At 31.3% G+C, this 15428-nt stretch overlaps 2 protein-coding genes across 3 annotated transcripts; both read left to right on the top strand.

Moving 5' to 3' along the window:
• Positions 1–5188: 5188 nt before the first annotated feature.
• LOC126677303 (cyclic nucleotide-gated ion channel 2) lies at positions 5189–10119 on the top strand. 2 transcript variants are annotated; one of them, XM_050371856.2, is made up of 9 exons: positions 5189–5297; positions 5375–6017; positions 6944–7159; positions 7703–8007; positions 8094–8205; positions 8315–8551; positions 8763–8849; positions 8945–9468; positions 10039–10119. In XM_050371856.2, the coding sequence occupies exons 1-8, from the start codon at positions 5269–5271 to the stop codon at positions 9431–9433; spliced, it is 2118 nt and encodes a 705-aa protein (XP_050227813.1). In that variant the 5' UTR covers positions 5189–5268; the 3' UTR covers positions 9434–9468; positions 10039–10119. The 2 variants fall into 2 exon arrangements, with proteins under 2 accessions (XP_050227813.1, XP_050227812.1); XM_050371855.2 differs by lacking the exon at positions 10039–10119 and having other exon boundaries at positions 8945–9568.
• On the top strand, positions 10076–14353 carry LOC126677304 (phosphatidylinositol 3,4,5-trisphosphate 3-phosphatase and protein-tyrosine-phosphatase PTEN1). The gene is made up of 7 exons (XM_050371857.1): positions 10076–10360; positions 10493–10669; positions 11129–11242; positions 11593–11781; positions 12502–12732; positions 12817–12918; positions 13941–14353. The coding sequence occupies exons 1-7, from the start codon at positions 10076–10078 to the stop codon at positions 14115–14117; spliced, it is 1275 nt and encodes a 424-aa protein (XP_050227814.1). The 3' UTR covers positions 14118–14353.
• Positions 14354–15428: the final 1075 nt, after the last annotated feature.

Genomic DNA, 15428 nt, shown 5'->3' with positions numbered 1-15428 from the left:
ATTAAATAAAAAAATATTTTTTATATTAAATATATTCCGATATTTTATAAAAATTTATTTTTTATTATTAATATTCTTTAAGTAATTTAAACAACTAAAAAATAATATTATATTATTTTTATTGAAAAAATTATGATAATACTTTCATAAAGATATAATATTATTTTGAAAAGTCAAAAAGAAAAAGAAAGGAAAAAAAAGATATCAGATGCATGTAAGAAAAAAAGAAAGAAAAAAATGTCAAATACATGTTTATGATTATGGTAGCTTTTTATGTGTCAGGTGTGTGCTCCTTAAGCACGTGGAGAGAGAGAGAGAGAGAGAGAGAGAGAGAGAGAGAGAGAGAGAGAGAGAGAGAGAGAGAGAGAGAGAGAGAGAGAGAGAGAGAGAGAGAGAGAGAGAGAGAGAGAGAGAGAGATGTCAGTATGTGTCTATACATATGGAGTAAAATCATAAATTCTTACTATACGGAGAGTAGGAACACTATATTCATAAAAACATGATGTATTTTTATTAAGTTTTCCGTGTTGAGGTAAACTTTATTAATATTTCTTTATTTTAGGTAAATCTATAAATCTCCCCTTAATATTTGTTTGGTGGGTTTGTCATTCTAAAATAAATACGCTATTCGGTCCTCCTAACTTCAATGTTTATCCCCAAAGTTGGAATTGTGATGATTAATATGAAAGATAGTCGACAATTTGATATCTTTTAATATCTGAGTGAAATGAAAATGGCTTAATTGCATCAAAAATCACCAACTTTCGCGTATTCTTAGTATTTAACATAATCTTTTTTTTTTTGGCATAAAAAATCATTAACTTTTATTATTTGGCATATTCGTCCATTTAACCGTTTCCTTTAAAAAATTAAGCGCAAAACGACGCCGTTTTAGCACAAAACGGCGCCGTTTACATTTAAAACGACGCCGTTTCACATCCCGTTGACAAATATGCCAAAAAATGAAAGTTGGTGATTTTTTATGTCAAGAAAAAAAGATTATGTTAAATACCAAAAACACGCGAAAGTTGGTGATTTTTTATGCAATTAAGCCAATGTAAATCAACTGATTTGATTAATTTTATGATGATAGAAACTAAACATCAAAGTCACAATTTGTTGATAGATCAATATCATGAAATATATTAAAAGAGTTCATAAAACACTTGAATATATATATGAACACATAAAAATATCATTATTCTAATATAATACAAGTCTTGAATTTGAATTTTAAGTAAAAAAATTGATTAAAAAAAGCCGTACCATACATATAGTTTTATCGATTCTAATTTATAGTAAGTGACGTGTATGTAGTAAAAGAATAACAAATAATTTTAAAAACATCATAAAACTGATATCATGATATATATGAAAATATTAAATTTATTCAATAGATCTATTAAAATGACATTAAAAAATATTACTGATAGATTAATGTGTAGAATTCATGATCAAATTGGTTTATTATGTGTACAAATACCAACTTTTGGTTGATGATTTCATTTTCACTGTTTAAACATATTGCAAGTTGGTTAATTCTTTTTGGCATCTTAGTGTGTATTGTTGGATTGCCCCACAAGAGATAGAGAGAGATAAAGAATGTAGGAGTAAAGTATTTATGATTCCATCTTCATTATTAATTTGTGAATGTAACATCAAACCAACATTCAAACACTCCATTATTGAGTTTGAGATACATATCATCTGTTTTTGCGTTAATTTCGTACCTACTTCACAAATATTAATACGCAAAAAATACGTATAAAGTTTTAGAGTTTTCACAATATATTTTCAAAAATAAAAGTAAAAACAGTAAACGTAGTAGGTGACGCAGATTTATGGGACAGAGAAAGAGTTAGTTTAAAAATATTGTAGTAATATTTAGGGTTAGTTACATATAAAATCACCACCTTCACACGAATTCTCAAAAATAACACGACCTTTAAAACATGTCAATTCAGGGCATCACCTTTCATTTTTTTTCAAAAACAACATGAACACATTTTTAAATAAAATTTTGCTGACTTGGACACCCAATGGGAGTGCCACGTGTCATGCCACGTCAGCAAAAATACCACTAAAAATATGCCCATGTTATTTTTGAAAAGAAATGAAAGGTGGTGCCCTGAATTGTCACGTTTTAAAAGTCGAGTTATTTTTGCAATTTCGTGTAAAAGTGGTGATTTTATATGTAATTAACTCTAATAATTACGTAGCAAGTGAGTTGGCAAAAAAATAGATGCTCGTTAACAAAATTCAAAATGGTTTAATTCACAATAACATTTCAAAATTGATCTTATATTAAAAAATAATCTTTTATATTTATTTATTTTATATTTATTTGATACTCGGGTCACCATAAATAAAAAATACAATTTTTAAACAGTATGAACATTTGCTTTTATAATAAAATTATAAAATGTTCAAAGTAAAAACAATTGTGAGACTAAATTTATAATTTATATTTTTTTTGTTACTAGTAGTGTCTAATATATTTCCTATAAAAAGTGAAAAACTAAGTATATATAGAATAAGGCAAATCAAGAATTATTATCGAAGAGCACATGTGAGCGTGCTTTATACAATAATGTTTTGGAATTTAGTAGAATTGGAATGTTAATCCAATTTGTAACTGCCTACATTATGAGATATAAACATGCAAAAAAATAAAAGTGATAAATTCAAAATTTAATAGCTCATTCATTTCTTTGTATTATTACGGAATTTCTTTTGAAATGAACCCAATTCCTAATGTAAGATTATCAATGTGATTACATAAAAAAATCAATTTTGAATACCATTTAGTTTTTAATTCAAAAATCATCAATTGATATATAATGGATTAATTACATATAAAATCATGACTTTTGCGCCAAGTTTCAAAAATGACATAACCTTTGAAACGTGTCAATTATAGACAACACCTTTCATTTTTTTTCAAAAATAACATCGGCGATTTTTAGTGGCATTTTTGCTGACGTGGCATGACACGTGTCACACCCATCGGCTGTCCAAGTCAGCAAAATTTCACCAAAAAATATGCCCATGATGAAATTAAAAAAAAATAAAAGATGGTGTCTATAATTGACACGTTTTAAAGGTAATGTTATTTTTGAAACTTGGTGTAAGGTCATGATTTTATATGTAATTAACCCATATATAATCTTGCTTGTACTCTCTTATTTTATCGTGGTCGAATCATGTAAATAGTTTTGTTGGTTGTTGTGGTTCAATAATAACCCATTCTACCAATGGGAATTGATCCAAATGGTAAGCGGCTTGGTATCGCTTAAGTAAGGTCTCGGGTTCGAGTCCTTGTGAATGCAGAAAATTTCCACTGGCAGACTCACCCACCATGTCAGATGCGCGACGCGGTCGGATTCGAATTAGTCAAGGCGAAACCTTGAAAACCGAATGGACTTACAAAAAAAAAAACCTATTTCAATTCCAAATTTCCAACATGCACCTAATCTGAGCTTATGTGGTCGCGGGTCACTGCATGCCTTATTTGTCACCTGATTTCCTAGAGAGCCTCGACTCCTTGTGTTAGTGCGTATCTGTTCTATTTGCTATATGGTTTGGTCACCTTTCAAAAACGAGTGTTTTTCCCATACAACCGTACACAATCATTTTTATTTACAACAAGCCAATGAGTATTTATGATAGAAAATTTTCTAATTATTACTTATTTTTTATAATTTAATTTTTCGTATGCTAACACTCTATTGATTTGTTGCACGAATGACATGACGTAAAAAAATACATGTTATGTTAATTAATATATAATAAATCTTTTATATAATAAAATATATATAAAATAAAAAAAAAATTATTAGGGTGGATTAGAGGTTCGAGTTGAGATAGGAAAGGAATCACCCGTAAATTTGGATAGATTATTGTTCAAGAGAAATTTTTAGATAGACTTAATCCATCATGTTATCCGTAAATTAAGCCTAACACATAATGACATGTTATTGAAACGATGACAATTTTGTAAATTCGTTTATTACTTATTTACACATTTGGATAATAATATTATAAAATTGTCATCATTTTAATGACGTGTCATTATATGATAGATTTAATTCATGGATGACTTGTTAAACTCAGTCTATCTAATAACTTCTCTATTGTTCAAACTGTTGCTAAATATTTTTCAAAAAATAAAGCAGCAGTGGAGGAGCTATATATATCGGTAGAGTGAGGCATCTATCTTGAGCAAAGTGGTTGGAAACGCAATCTTCTTTTTAAAAAGAAACTCATGATTCTAAATTCCATCTTTAAATATTGAAGCATCCGCTAATCATTAATACGTATATCCACTAATCATTAAAAAAAAGTACAAAATTGATGAAAGATTACTAAATAAATAATATCTCTATTAAATATGTCCTTAAGAAAAACTCACAAAATATTTAACTTTCGACGAGAAGTAATCCAAAAAAATTTAAATTAATTTATATTCTTTACATTACACTCACCCTTTTTTTCCTTATTAATATCTATATTGTATTATTTTCGGTTCTTTTGATTCTATTCTAAAAAATGAATAAGGTAAGATATTTATAGTAAACAAATAATACATATAGCATTAAGGGTATTAATTCTAATTGGATTATACTTACTAATTAGACAGTAACAATAAAATATGTCTTCACCCATATAATTCACTAAAAGTCTAATACAATCAGAATTCTAGTCATTATTCTTGCATTTATCTTATATATTGTCATTTTTATATGTTTCTCTAGTAAGTGAACTAATGTTGAAATTTACTTTTTCTTTAGTTATTTTTTATTCCTTGTTGGTTTATTTAGTTTTAGATTCTTTTTAATATTATTTGATAGCAAAAAAACTGATTCTCGACTCCAGCCTTTTGTTTAAAAAACTACGTCACTGTTCCGTTTGGATGAACGACTGTTTTTATATTTCTAACCATGGTTATTTTTTCCTCTTGAATCATTTTGTTTTGTATTTTACTGTTCATCACTTTTTTTTACTCGATTTGTTCTCTATTTTGTGATTTGGCCAGCGATTAGGAAAGACAATGAACTCAACTCAACTCAACTCCGGCCCCAACCCATGTTCCGTAGACCTCTCCTCCTCTCTCATATCCCCACCTCTTCATGTGCTACCTGACAGACTTGTTCTACCAATCCTCCAAATTTCCCTTCCATCTTCTTCCCTATAACCTCACCTCCCTACACCAATTCTAAATTCCTCCTTCTCCACCTCCCTCTCCCCCATGGTTTCACTCTTCCCATCATGCCCAATTTCCACTTCTCCCGCCCAAGGTCCCTTTTCATATATTATTACGTAATTTTACCTTTATTTTATGATATTAATTCTGATTATATATGTATTGGTGCAGGTGGATTGGACTGCTTCGCGGCAATAATCGACAGACTGACACCGGCGATGTTAACGGCGCCGCTGACATTAACGTCGACGACAACACAATCTCTAACTCCGTAGAATGTTACGCTTGCACCCAAGTTGGCGTTCCTGTCTTTCACTCCACAAGCTGTGACAACGCTCACCAACCCGAATGGGTTGCTTCAGCCGGTTCATCTCTCGTCCCTATTCAAAACCGACCCGCTTCCAAGAAAACATCGTCTATCCGCCGTCATCTTCCCACCGGCCCGTTCGGACCCGTACTCGACCCCAGAACGAAGCGCGTGCAGACATGGAACCGCGCGTTTCTTCTTGCACGTGGCTTGGCGTTAGCCATTGATCCGTTGTTTTTTTACTCGTTATCCATTGGGAGAAACGGCGCTCCGTGTCTGTACATGGACGGCGGATTGGCGGCGGTCGTTACGGTTCTTCGCACGTGTGTGGATGCTATACATTTGTGTCACTTATGGCTGCAGTTCAGATTAGCGTATGTGTCCAGAGAGTCTTTGGTTGTCGGATGCGGGAAACTCGTGTGGGACACACGTGCGATAGCATTACACTATGTTCGATCCATGAAAGGTTTCTGGTTCGATGCCTTTGTCATACTTCCAGTTCCTCAGGTCAGTTAAATTTCAAAAACTTAAGGAAGTGCTAATTTTTAAGGTTAATTAAATTAATATAAAACTGCTAATTCGAGATCTAATTAAGACTTAATATATGAACCCAAATACTATTATAAAATATGTATGTTTTTAATATTTAATTGATTGGATTAATACATAATTTATGGACCGATCTGAATAAGAAATACTCATCTAGAATGAGAACGTAAGATATACAAAACTGACTGTTCTGTTGGGATTGGGGGATAAAAAAGGGAATTTTGTCAGGATGATGATGCATACAAGGTGAAGCTATTATTAAGAAACAAATTCTGTTACTGCCTAGTTTGGATAATAATATTTAAATTACCGGCTATATAAAAATTATGTATAAATTTAATTTTTTAATAGTATAATTTTTATTAAACATAATATTATAATTTTGCGGGTCTAATTTCTTTGATTTTGTTCATATTTATAAAATCTAAATAAAATAGTCCGCGACTGGATAGACATTTAATTCTGAATTTGATCTACCATTGGCATTAACCACCATCTTTTTATTAATCTTCCTAACATAAGAATGAACCGATTTTAACCAAATTTTTTTATTTAAAAGCGACTTCACGGGGAATTAATTTCAAAAGGTTACACTATTATACTACTATTACTTAGAGCATAAAAGAAGGGAAAAAAGAATCGTACATTCAGAAATTTAGCATAATAAAATGTGGTAGGTGGGTAGAATGGATCTATCCATGCATGAATTTGGTGGGTATATTTAAAATAATAATTGATCTGAAAATGAAATCCTCTCCAAATCTTTGTCTTGTTCTTTTCATGTTAAACTAATTTATTATTCTGCTTCAATTGTTGTTAATTAATAGTATTATTTTAGTTCCGTACTGTTCTAAAATAACTTTAAAAAATTGTGGATTCTGCAGGCTGTGTTCTGGTTAATTCTTCCCAAATTAATCAGAGAAGAGAAGATTAAGTTGATAATGACAATACTTCTGTTAATGTTCTTGTTCCAGTTCCTCCCTAAAGTATACCACTCCCTATATTTGATGAGAAAAATGCAGAAAGTTACAGGTTATATCTTTGGCACTATTTGGTGGGGTTTTGCCCTTAATCTCATTGCCTACTTCATTGCTTCTCATGTAGGTCATTCATCTTTTCATTCATAAGATTCCGAAAATCTCAACTATATTGTTCGGAAACTTGTCGAGTCTTACATTTTTACATTTCTTTTACAAAAGTGAAAACGAAATGTAAGGACATATATTTTAGACTTTGTAATTCATAAAAAAAAAATTAGACTTTGTATGTTAAAACATACATTTTCGAAAGAAAACTCTGTATCTATAACTATTCTGACAAAAACTATTGTTTTCCTTTTTCACTTTCAAATTACACTTTCGATGTCTCCGTTTTTGTGCAACATAGGTTGTCAGGATTAGAAGTGGTGATTTTCCGCACTCGACGATCTATGTTGTGCGTAAATGGAAATACTAAAACGGAAAATAACAAAATGATTTTTCTTTCTTTCTAAAAATAGATTTTAAATCTAAAATTTTGAAGTTTTAGAAGCGTTTCCGAAAACAAAATGGTGAAACGTAGGACTCGTCAAGTTTCTGTGCAACATAGTCGACTATTGAACAAGTAGCTTGATGACACATTTATGCACTTTTCGTTGTCTCCAGGTTGCTGGAGGATGTTGGTATGTTCTTGCAATTCAGCGCGTTGCGTCGTGTCTGAGACAACAGTGTCAAAGAAAACCAAACTGTGACCTGTTTTTATCATGTTCAGAAGAAATCTGTTATCAGTTCAGCACAATTGGAGGTTCATGTAATAGTAACTCAACTGCACCTCTCAGAAAGCCAATGTGCTTGGATATTGCAGGGCCATTTAAGTATGGTATTTATAAGACTGCTCTTCCTGTCATTTCTAGCAATTCTCTAGCTGTCAAGATTCTTTATCCCATTTTCTGGGGTTTAATGACCCTCAGGTAATTATTTCATTTTAGATTGTAACATTTCTTTGAATCATTTTTCATTTTTGCGTAAAATGTAATGCGATTGCACCGATTTGCAGCACCTTTGGCAATGATCTTGAACCAACAAGTAACTGGCTTGAAGTGATTTTCAGCATATGCATAGTTCTTAGTGGTTTACTTCTCTTCACATTGTTGATTGGTAACATTCAGGTGAGTTCATTCATTACAATCTTGTTTCTTGAATTTTAATGCTGAGGTTTTTTCAGATCTTGATTTAGCTAGAGTTAAATGTGATGAGAGTTAATGAATGGTAATGAAGGTGTTTCTGCACGCTGTGATGGCGAAAAAGAGGAAAATGCAGCTGAGATGTCGTGATATGGAATGGTGGATGAGACGGAGACAGTTACCTTCTCGTTTAAGGCAAAGAGTTCGCCATTTCGAACGCCATAGTTGGGCTAAGCTGGGAGGAGAAGACGGAATGGACTTAATCAAGGACTTACCTGAAGGACTCCGTCGAGATATCAAGCGTTACCTTTGCCTTGACCTTATCAAGCAGGTAAGAGTTGTGACTGCTCATTTATATATTGCGCGGAAACGAAAATGCTGAAATGAAAAATGTCAAAACAACATTGTTTGAGGAAATAGTTTATAAATATAAGGTTTCGGAGTTTCAGCACTCGATAAGTTCCCGTGCTAATGAAATTTGATTCCTGAAACATGGATTCTTGTCGATCTATGTTTATCGCGACCTATATTTCTTTCCTCAGGTGCCTCTATTTCACAATTTGGATGATCTTATCCTCGACAATATCTGCGATCGAGTTAAGCCTCTCGTCTTCTCTAAAGATGAAAAGGTGAAAATTAACAAAATATATGTCCTAAATCATTTCTCTAATTTCTGCATTTTGCAATAATATCTAATTCATGTTTTAATTTCCCTGTGAAACAGATAATTAGAGAAGGGGATCCTGTGCAAAGGATGATATTCATCGTTCGTGGGCGAATTAAACGAAACCAAAGCCTTAGCAAAGGAATGGTAGCAACAAGTGTGCTAGAACCAGGCGGATTTCTAGGCGACGAACTACTATCATGGTGCCTCCGCCGTCCATTCATAGACAGACTTCCAGCTTCATCTGCTACATTTGTATGCTTGGAATCCATAGAAGCATTTGGTCTCGATAAGCACCATCTCCGTTACATAACGGATCATTTCCGCTACAAATTCGCCAATGAAAGGCTTAAGAGAACCGCGAGATACTACTCATCGAATTGGAGAACATGGGCTGCAGTCAATATACAATTCGCTTGGCGTCGTTACAGGATAAGGACTCGAGGTCCAGTGATTCCTGCAACAACAGAAATTATAGGCACAGACCGCCGTCTGCTGCAATATGCTGCGATGTTCATGTCAATCAGGCCACATGACCACCTTGAATGATTGATCATTTATTTATCAATTCTTCTATTGTTTTGGTAATTGGTCTTTTTCTCATTCTTTTTTCAACAATTTGAGCATTGTAAGAAAAAAATCTCCATTCTTGAGAAGGGAATAAAAGTTTATTCTGTTTGATTATTTTACTGTTAAATGTTAGACTTAAATTCAGTTAAAAACTGCTGCCATACAATCATAACTATATTTTCTTGGTTTTGCCTTAAAATTAGCGGCTAAAAAATTTGAGGTACTAAAAAGCTAACTCCAAATTTAGCATACTATTATCCGAAAATGTATTTACAATTTTCCAAATTTCAGTTTGCAGCCAAAACGAACATGGAGCTTATCGTCATCTCCTGGCCCCCCTGAACACACTTTTCATCTACATTCTCATTTTTGCTATATTTAGTCATTTCTTGAGATTTTCATATCCAAATATCTGAATTTTTCTCCTGGAAACTGCATTTCAATTCGTATTTTGACTCGTTTTCGATTCAATTACTACTCTTGATGTTCAATTCAGGTATAGGAACATAAACAGATTGATGTTTTATCTACTTCAACATTGATTGAGCTTCAATGTACTTATTTTCAGACCGTTTTTGAAGCAGGGATCCTGAGATTGAGGGATACTATTTCATTGGCTAAATGGGTTTGCAGATTTCAAAGCAGGGGCCAGGGAAGGCTGCAGTAACATGTCCGGATATCCAATATTCGTTCATCGATTATCTTACCAAGAGTATATTTATTCGTAACTTGGTATCCAAGCATCGTAGGCGAATGCTAGTTGCAGGATATGATCTTGACATGTCATATATCACAGATAAAGTATTAGCTATGTCGTTTCCTGCAGAACGAATGAGAGCTATGTATCGTAATCCTCTTTGGCAAGTAAAATCCGTGCTCGACATGAGACACGGAGAGCATTACAAGGTGCTTGTTTTCGCACACACCATGTTTCAAAAATGTCTCAAAAGTTTTCAAAGCCGTTTCAGTATTTTTCATTTCCGTGCAGCGTAAGTCTTGACTAAACCATATTGGTATATTTTTCGGTTGATTTTGCAGGTTTACAATTTATGCATAGAGGAAACATATGATCCGGGACATTTTCATGGTCGAGTCGAGTTGTGCCCTTTTGATGACAACCATGTTCCACCACTGGAAATGGTGAAGAAATTCTGCGAAAGTGTTTATTCATGGCTATCACAAGACCCTAGAAATATTGTAGTTATTCATTGCATGGTATAAATGCTTAATTTGATTCGATGTAATTGTGTATCTTATTTTTAATGTTATTTACATATAAATTAATTCGCAAATTATACACGTTTCTGCAATTGAATCACATTTTACAAAAATATATAATTGTACACAAGAAGAACCTTTTTCGACAAAATCCGCTGAAAATTGATGATGTGAGAGTTAGATTAATATTTGATAAAAGAAATAAAAGAGAGTTAGAGTTAGTCATGTCATTCACAATTCAACATGGTGACTTTTGAAAATCTGGTTTCCTCATCATCAATTTTTACCGGCTTTCTAATTGGAGCATCAATTTGCCAAGAAAAAAAAGTTAATGTATATATTTATTAATTTTTATAAAACATGATTAGATTATAAAAATGTAAATAGTTGGTCAATAACCTTATTTTTAATTACCTTAAATCGGGTTTTTTTGTGTTTTAACATGATAATCTCCAGGCAGGTAAAGGTCGGACAGGATTAATGGTGTGTGCGTACCTTGTTTACAGTGGTATGATAGCAGAGGAGGCTCTTCAATTGTATGCAAATAAACGAACTACCAATAATGAAGGAGTAAGTTACATTAGGTATACATTTAATTACCAACATTTTATAGTCTACAAATCTGTTATAACTCGATCTGTATTAGAGTCTGTCTTAAAATCAAGTTCGTGTCTAAGTTATGTCGAGTGACGGACTCAAAAAATAAAGAGAATGGACGAAAAGAAAAAAAATATATTAAAAGAAACAGAAGCGCTGGAACGGAAAATATTAAAATGTTATTTTGTTACAGAAATAAGTAATAAATTTAGAATTTCAAATTTTTTAAAGCCTTATAGAAAATAAAGAAACATAAAATTCAATAAATATATGTGTCAATTGGGCATCAAGCTTTTTTCACCAACATTACTGATGTGATGCAGGTCTCTATACCAAGCCAACGTCGTTATGTAGGATACTGGACCAGTATGCTTTCTTTTCCGAAGGGAATCGGTAATGAACCTCCGGTAGTGAGCTTACCGGGATCTTGCCCCCGAGAATTAAGGCGAATTCGTCTTTACGACATGATTAACACAGAATCGATCTTCTTCGTAGTCTCTGAATTGCAAGAGGTAACCCATCAATATCAGCTTAATTCACCATGTAGCACAAAAATGGAACTGGTATTAAACTTTCGAAATAATTAAACATTTATGATGTTTTATTTTAAATGTTGAATTTTATTTTGTTTTAATTTAGACATTGGACTTTAAAATTACAAGCAAAGCAAAATAGTTTAGTAATTTAAGATCAAATTGAATCTATCTTGCAACCTGATCTTCTCACGTTATATTTTCTCTTATATTAATATTGAATTTTTTTTATCACTACATTTTGATTTTAGTGTAATCAACAAATTATTGTTCCAATCCATCAAGTAGTAAGATTTTATTGCCACATAAACTAATTTGGCATGAAGTTGATATAAAACTTCTCGTTACTTATAATTTTAAAATTTAGTGTCTAAATGAAATGGATTAAAATTTCATGACCGAAATAAGATAAAATAAAACTTTAGTGACTTTAAAAATTTAAAGCAAAATAATTTTATATATTCATAATAATGACTTTTTTGATAGTTTTTTTTAAATAGTTTGATTCCTTAATGTTAGGAATTAAAATAATTATATTTATAACATGTCTTGTTAGATACGTATTGTTGATGTTAATTTTACTTGATTGGTCGGCATGAAATTTTTTTTACATAATTTTGATGGGATTAAAGATTATATATAACTAGTGCAATGAATCAATTATTGGTTCAATTTGATATATTTAAAAATGATCAGCAGGTTGTTGGCCAAAATTACCGTCCGCCAGTGGAACTTGCAAAGGGCTGCTGCAGACCAATCAGAGAAGGAAAACAGACAAGTAACAGTCCTCGTTATTATGTGTCTGTTATTGATCAAGAAATGAACGATTCCAACTCAGAAGAAGCTCGAGTTGTTGTTCAAATGGACACAGAACGTCCCATAATTGATCAGAAAACTTGTCTTGATTACTGTTTCAACAAACCTGTACAAGTAAGCAATTAAATTCGACGTCGGAAAGTTCTATGTTTGTATGATTTGTGTCTGATTGACGAACTAGAGAGTACTAATTAACAGATTAAAGGAGATGTTCGTGTGATATTCTACCAGAAAATGATCGGCGGCCGCCTGTTCTATGTTTGCTTCAATACAGCTTTTATTAAGAATAGCTTGCTGCAGGTAATATTTTTTTGCTAATGTACCCTTTTTTTTGTATTCAAAGCTTTTATTTGGGAGCCTTTGGAGGGAGGAATCGTACCCACGATTTAACAGTTTATTGTCCAAAATAAGAAATAAAGTCCCATCTCGAATTTTTCCTTTTTTACCAAGTTAGGCATAGTTTTGTCTACATGCTTAACTTAGCATTAGGGACATTTTATTCCAAGTTTCCATCCTTAGTATTGTCAAAGATTACTTCATGTAAGCATATTTTAAATGTTCCATTTCCTTAGTCAGAAGTTTTGATTTCAAATCTGCGATAAAACCACCTCATGGTAAAACTTTAGTGTCTTGTGAAATTTTCATCCGGATTGATGGAGAAAGTGGACTCTAACAGAGTCAGGGCGAGAGTAAAATATAGATAGTGATATTTTTAGTCACTCATACGAATTCTTAATTTCGTCCGAGTAAAACATTACATTATTATTATTTCACAACATACGTTTTTTCACTAATTAAGTTAAATTATATTTCTTGATTAGTGATTTAAAAATTAAGCGGCTTTCAACCGAAAGTTAGTTGTTAAACTTTTTGATATCGGCGCATTAAACTCTTTTAATATTTGAGTAAAGGATTAATCCGACCCTCGAATTTATATTTCGGAGTGGATTAAATAAGTCACTTTTAATTTTGTTTAGTTAATTAAATCTCAAACCTTATGTCTGAGAGTTAAATAAGTCACTTTTAACTTTTTTGTCAATTAGATTCTAAATTTTCTTAATTTAGGTCAAGTAACTTCCAATTTGTATACCTCAAAAGCGTGATTTATTTGACACCGAGACACAAATTTTGAAATTTAAATGACTAAAAAGATTAAAAATGACTTATTTGACTCAAAAACACAGATTTTAAAATTCGATTGACAATAAAAATAAAAATATGTGTCTTGGAATATAAATTTGAGGGCCGGGATGACCCTTTTGTCATTCATATTTCATGGACTAATTAACAATTAAGTAAATTTGTTGTGTGTAATGTTGCAGTTCTCAATGAGAGATTTGGATAAAATAGGGAAAAAGGGTCCATCAATATGTGGTTCAACCTTCTGTTTGGAGTTGCTGTTCGGACCAGCTAATTCAAAGTTTTGTGATCATGATGTTGATGAAGATGATGATGATTATGATTATGATAGCATTAGTGACGAGAAAGCCTTATTATAAATTTATTAATTCAGCTTTCTATAAATATAATAGTAATTACTCATTGATTATTTATATCTTCATATTTAAACAAACCTACAAATTCATCCTCCCATAAAATTTGTAATCCCACCATTCTAATCTTTTATGAAAATGGTGGGCACTAGGCAAAGGGAGGAAGTTTTGGATATTTTTTAAGGTTTGATTTTTTGAGTACATTTTGCAGAAGTAAATTTCAAACATGCTTGTTTTTTTTACATTACTCTTTCAAAAAAAGATAATTACATATTTACATATCTAGTAGTTGTCAATATTCTTAAGCCATTTAAACATACCACTATATTTTTAAGGCTTAATTATTTAAAAAACCCTCACCTTTAACTTTTTTTTCGTTTATACCCTGACCTAGGAAAATTGTCACATATACTCATGACCTTATCTTTATGTTTCACCTCTACCCTCGAGGTATTAAATTTACCTCTTTTCATTTGAAAAAAAGTTTAAAATAGTCCTTCATTTTTAGTATATATTCTAATTACACGTCAATGTTATTAATTATACAAAAATTGAATTTTTTTTTTGAAAATAATAATATTAGCGGTTTTTAATTTTAGGACTTATTTGAGCGTTTTTATAGATGAAGTATTTGTTTGCAATTTTTTTTATTAAAAAAAGGTATAAAATAACCCTTATATTTAGTTATTTTCAATAAATCATCTTTTTTTTGAAATCTAGGGTAGAGGTGAAACATAAAGACAAGGTCATGAGTATTTGTGACAATTTTCCTAGGTCATGGTATAAACGAAAACAAAATTAAAGGTGAGGGTTTTTTAAGTAATTAAGCCCTATTTTTAATGTGTTAGATAATTTATAATTAAGTTTTCCTCGCACCTTTTCAATATTTCAATTTTTTATTTGTTTACTTTTTATTTTTTTTAATGTGTCGATGTATGTTTTTATCGTAACATTTTTTGATTTTTATGATTTGATGCGATTTTTATAACAAGCTAGAAAATAAATATTTTTTATTTTATTATCCGCATTGATTTTATAAATTATACATGAAAAATTTAAATGGTAATTTATTGAAAAAAATAAAAAAATAAAAGTTATTACTATTAAAAAGAATTAATTTTAAAATGTTTATAATGTAAGAATTTTTTACCACTGTATAAGAAAAAAAATTAAGACAACTGTTAAATCTATGGCTCTTTTTGCTATTGAGCCATTCGAAAATTTACAAAATAGTTTTATCAGTATGAATGATAACATTTCTGATATTTTATATTATTCATAAAATTAATATGCATAAAGCAGATAATAATTCTATTT

The sequence above is a fragment of the Mercurialis annua genome, linkage group LG4 (genome assembly GCF_937616625.2).
Source record: "Mercurialis annua linkage group LG4, ddMerAnnu1.2, whole genome shotgun sequence".
Classification (NCBI taxonomy): domain Eukaryota; kingdom Viridiplantae; phylum Streptophyta; class Magnoliopsida; order Malpighiales; family Euphorbiaceae; genus Mercurialis; species Mercurialis annua.
This window is presented reverse-complemented; position numbering and strand designations above follow the sequence as displayed.

What these genes read in the sequence shown, in the direction of transcription:
- LOC126677303 (XM_050371856.2), top strand. Translation starts at nt 5,269, where the DNA reads ATGCCCAATTTCCACTTCTCCCGCCCAAG. An exon ending in TGTTGATTGGTAACATTCAG is followed by an intron (nt 8,206 to 8,314) that starts GTGAGTTCATTC and finishes ATGGTAATGAAG; the next exon opens with GTGTTTCTGCACGCTGTGAT. An exon ending in GCCTTGACCTTATCAAGCAG is followed by an intron (nt 8,552 to 8,762) that starts GTAAGAGTTGTG and finishes TTCTTTCCTCAG; the next exon opens with GTGCCTCTATTTCACAATTT.
- LOC126677304 (XM_050371857.1), top strand. Translation starts at nt 10,076, where the DNA reads ATGGGTTTGCAGATTTCAAAGCAGGGGCCAGGGAAGGCTGCAGTAACA. An exon ending in GACACGGAGAGCATTACAAG is followed by an intron (nt 10,361 to 10,492) that starts GTGCTTGTTTTC and finishes TTGATTTTGCAG; the next exon opens with GTTTACAATTTATGCATAGA. An exon ending in TAGTCTCTGAATTGCAAGAG is followed by an intron (nt 11,782 to 12,501) that starts GTAACCCATCAA and finishes AATGATCAGCAG; the next exon opens with GTTGTTGGCCAAAATTACCG.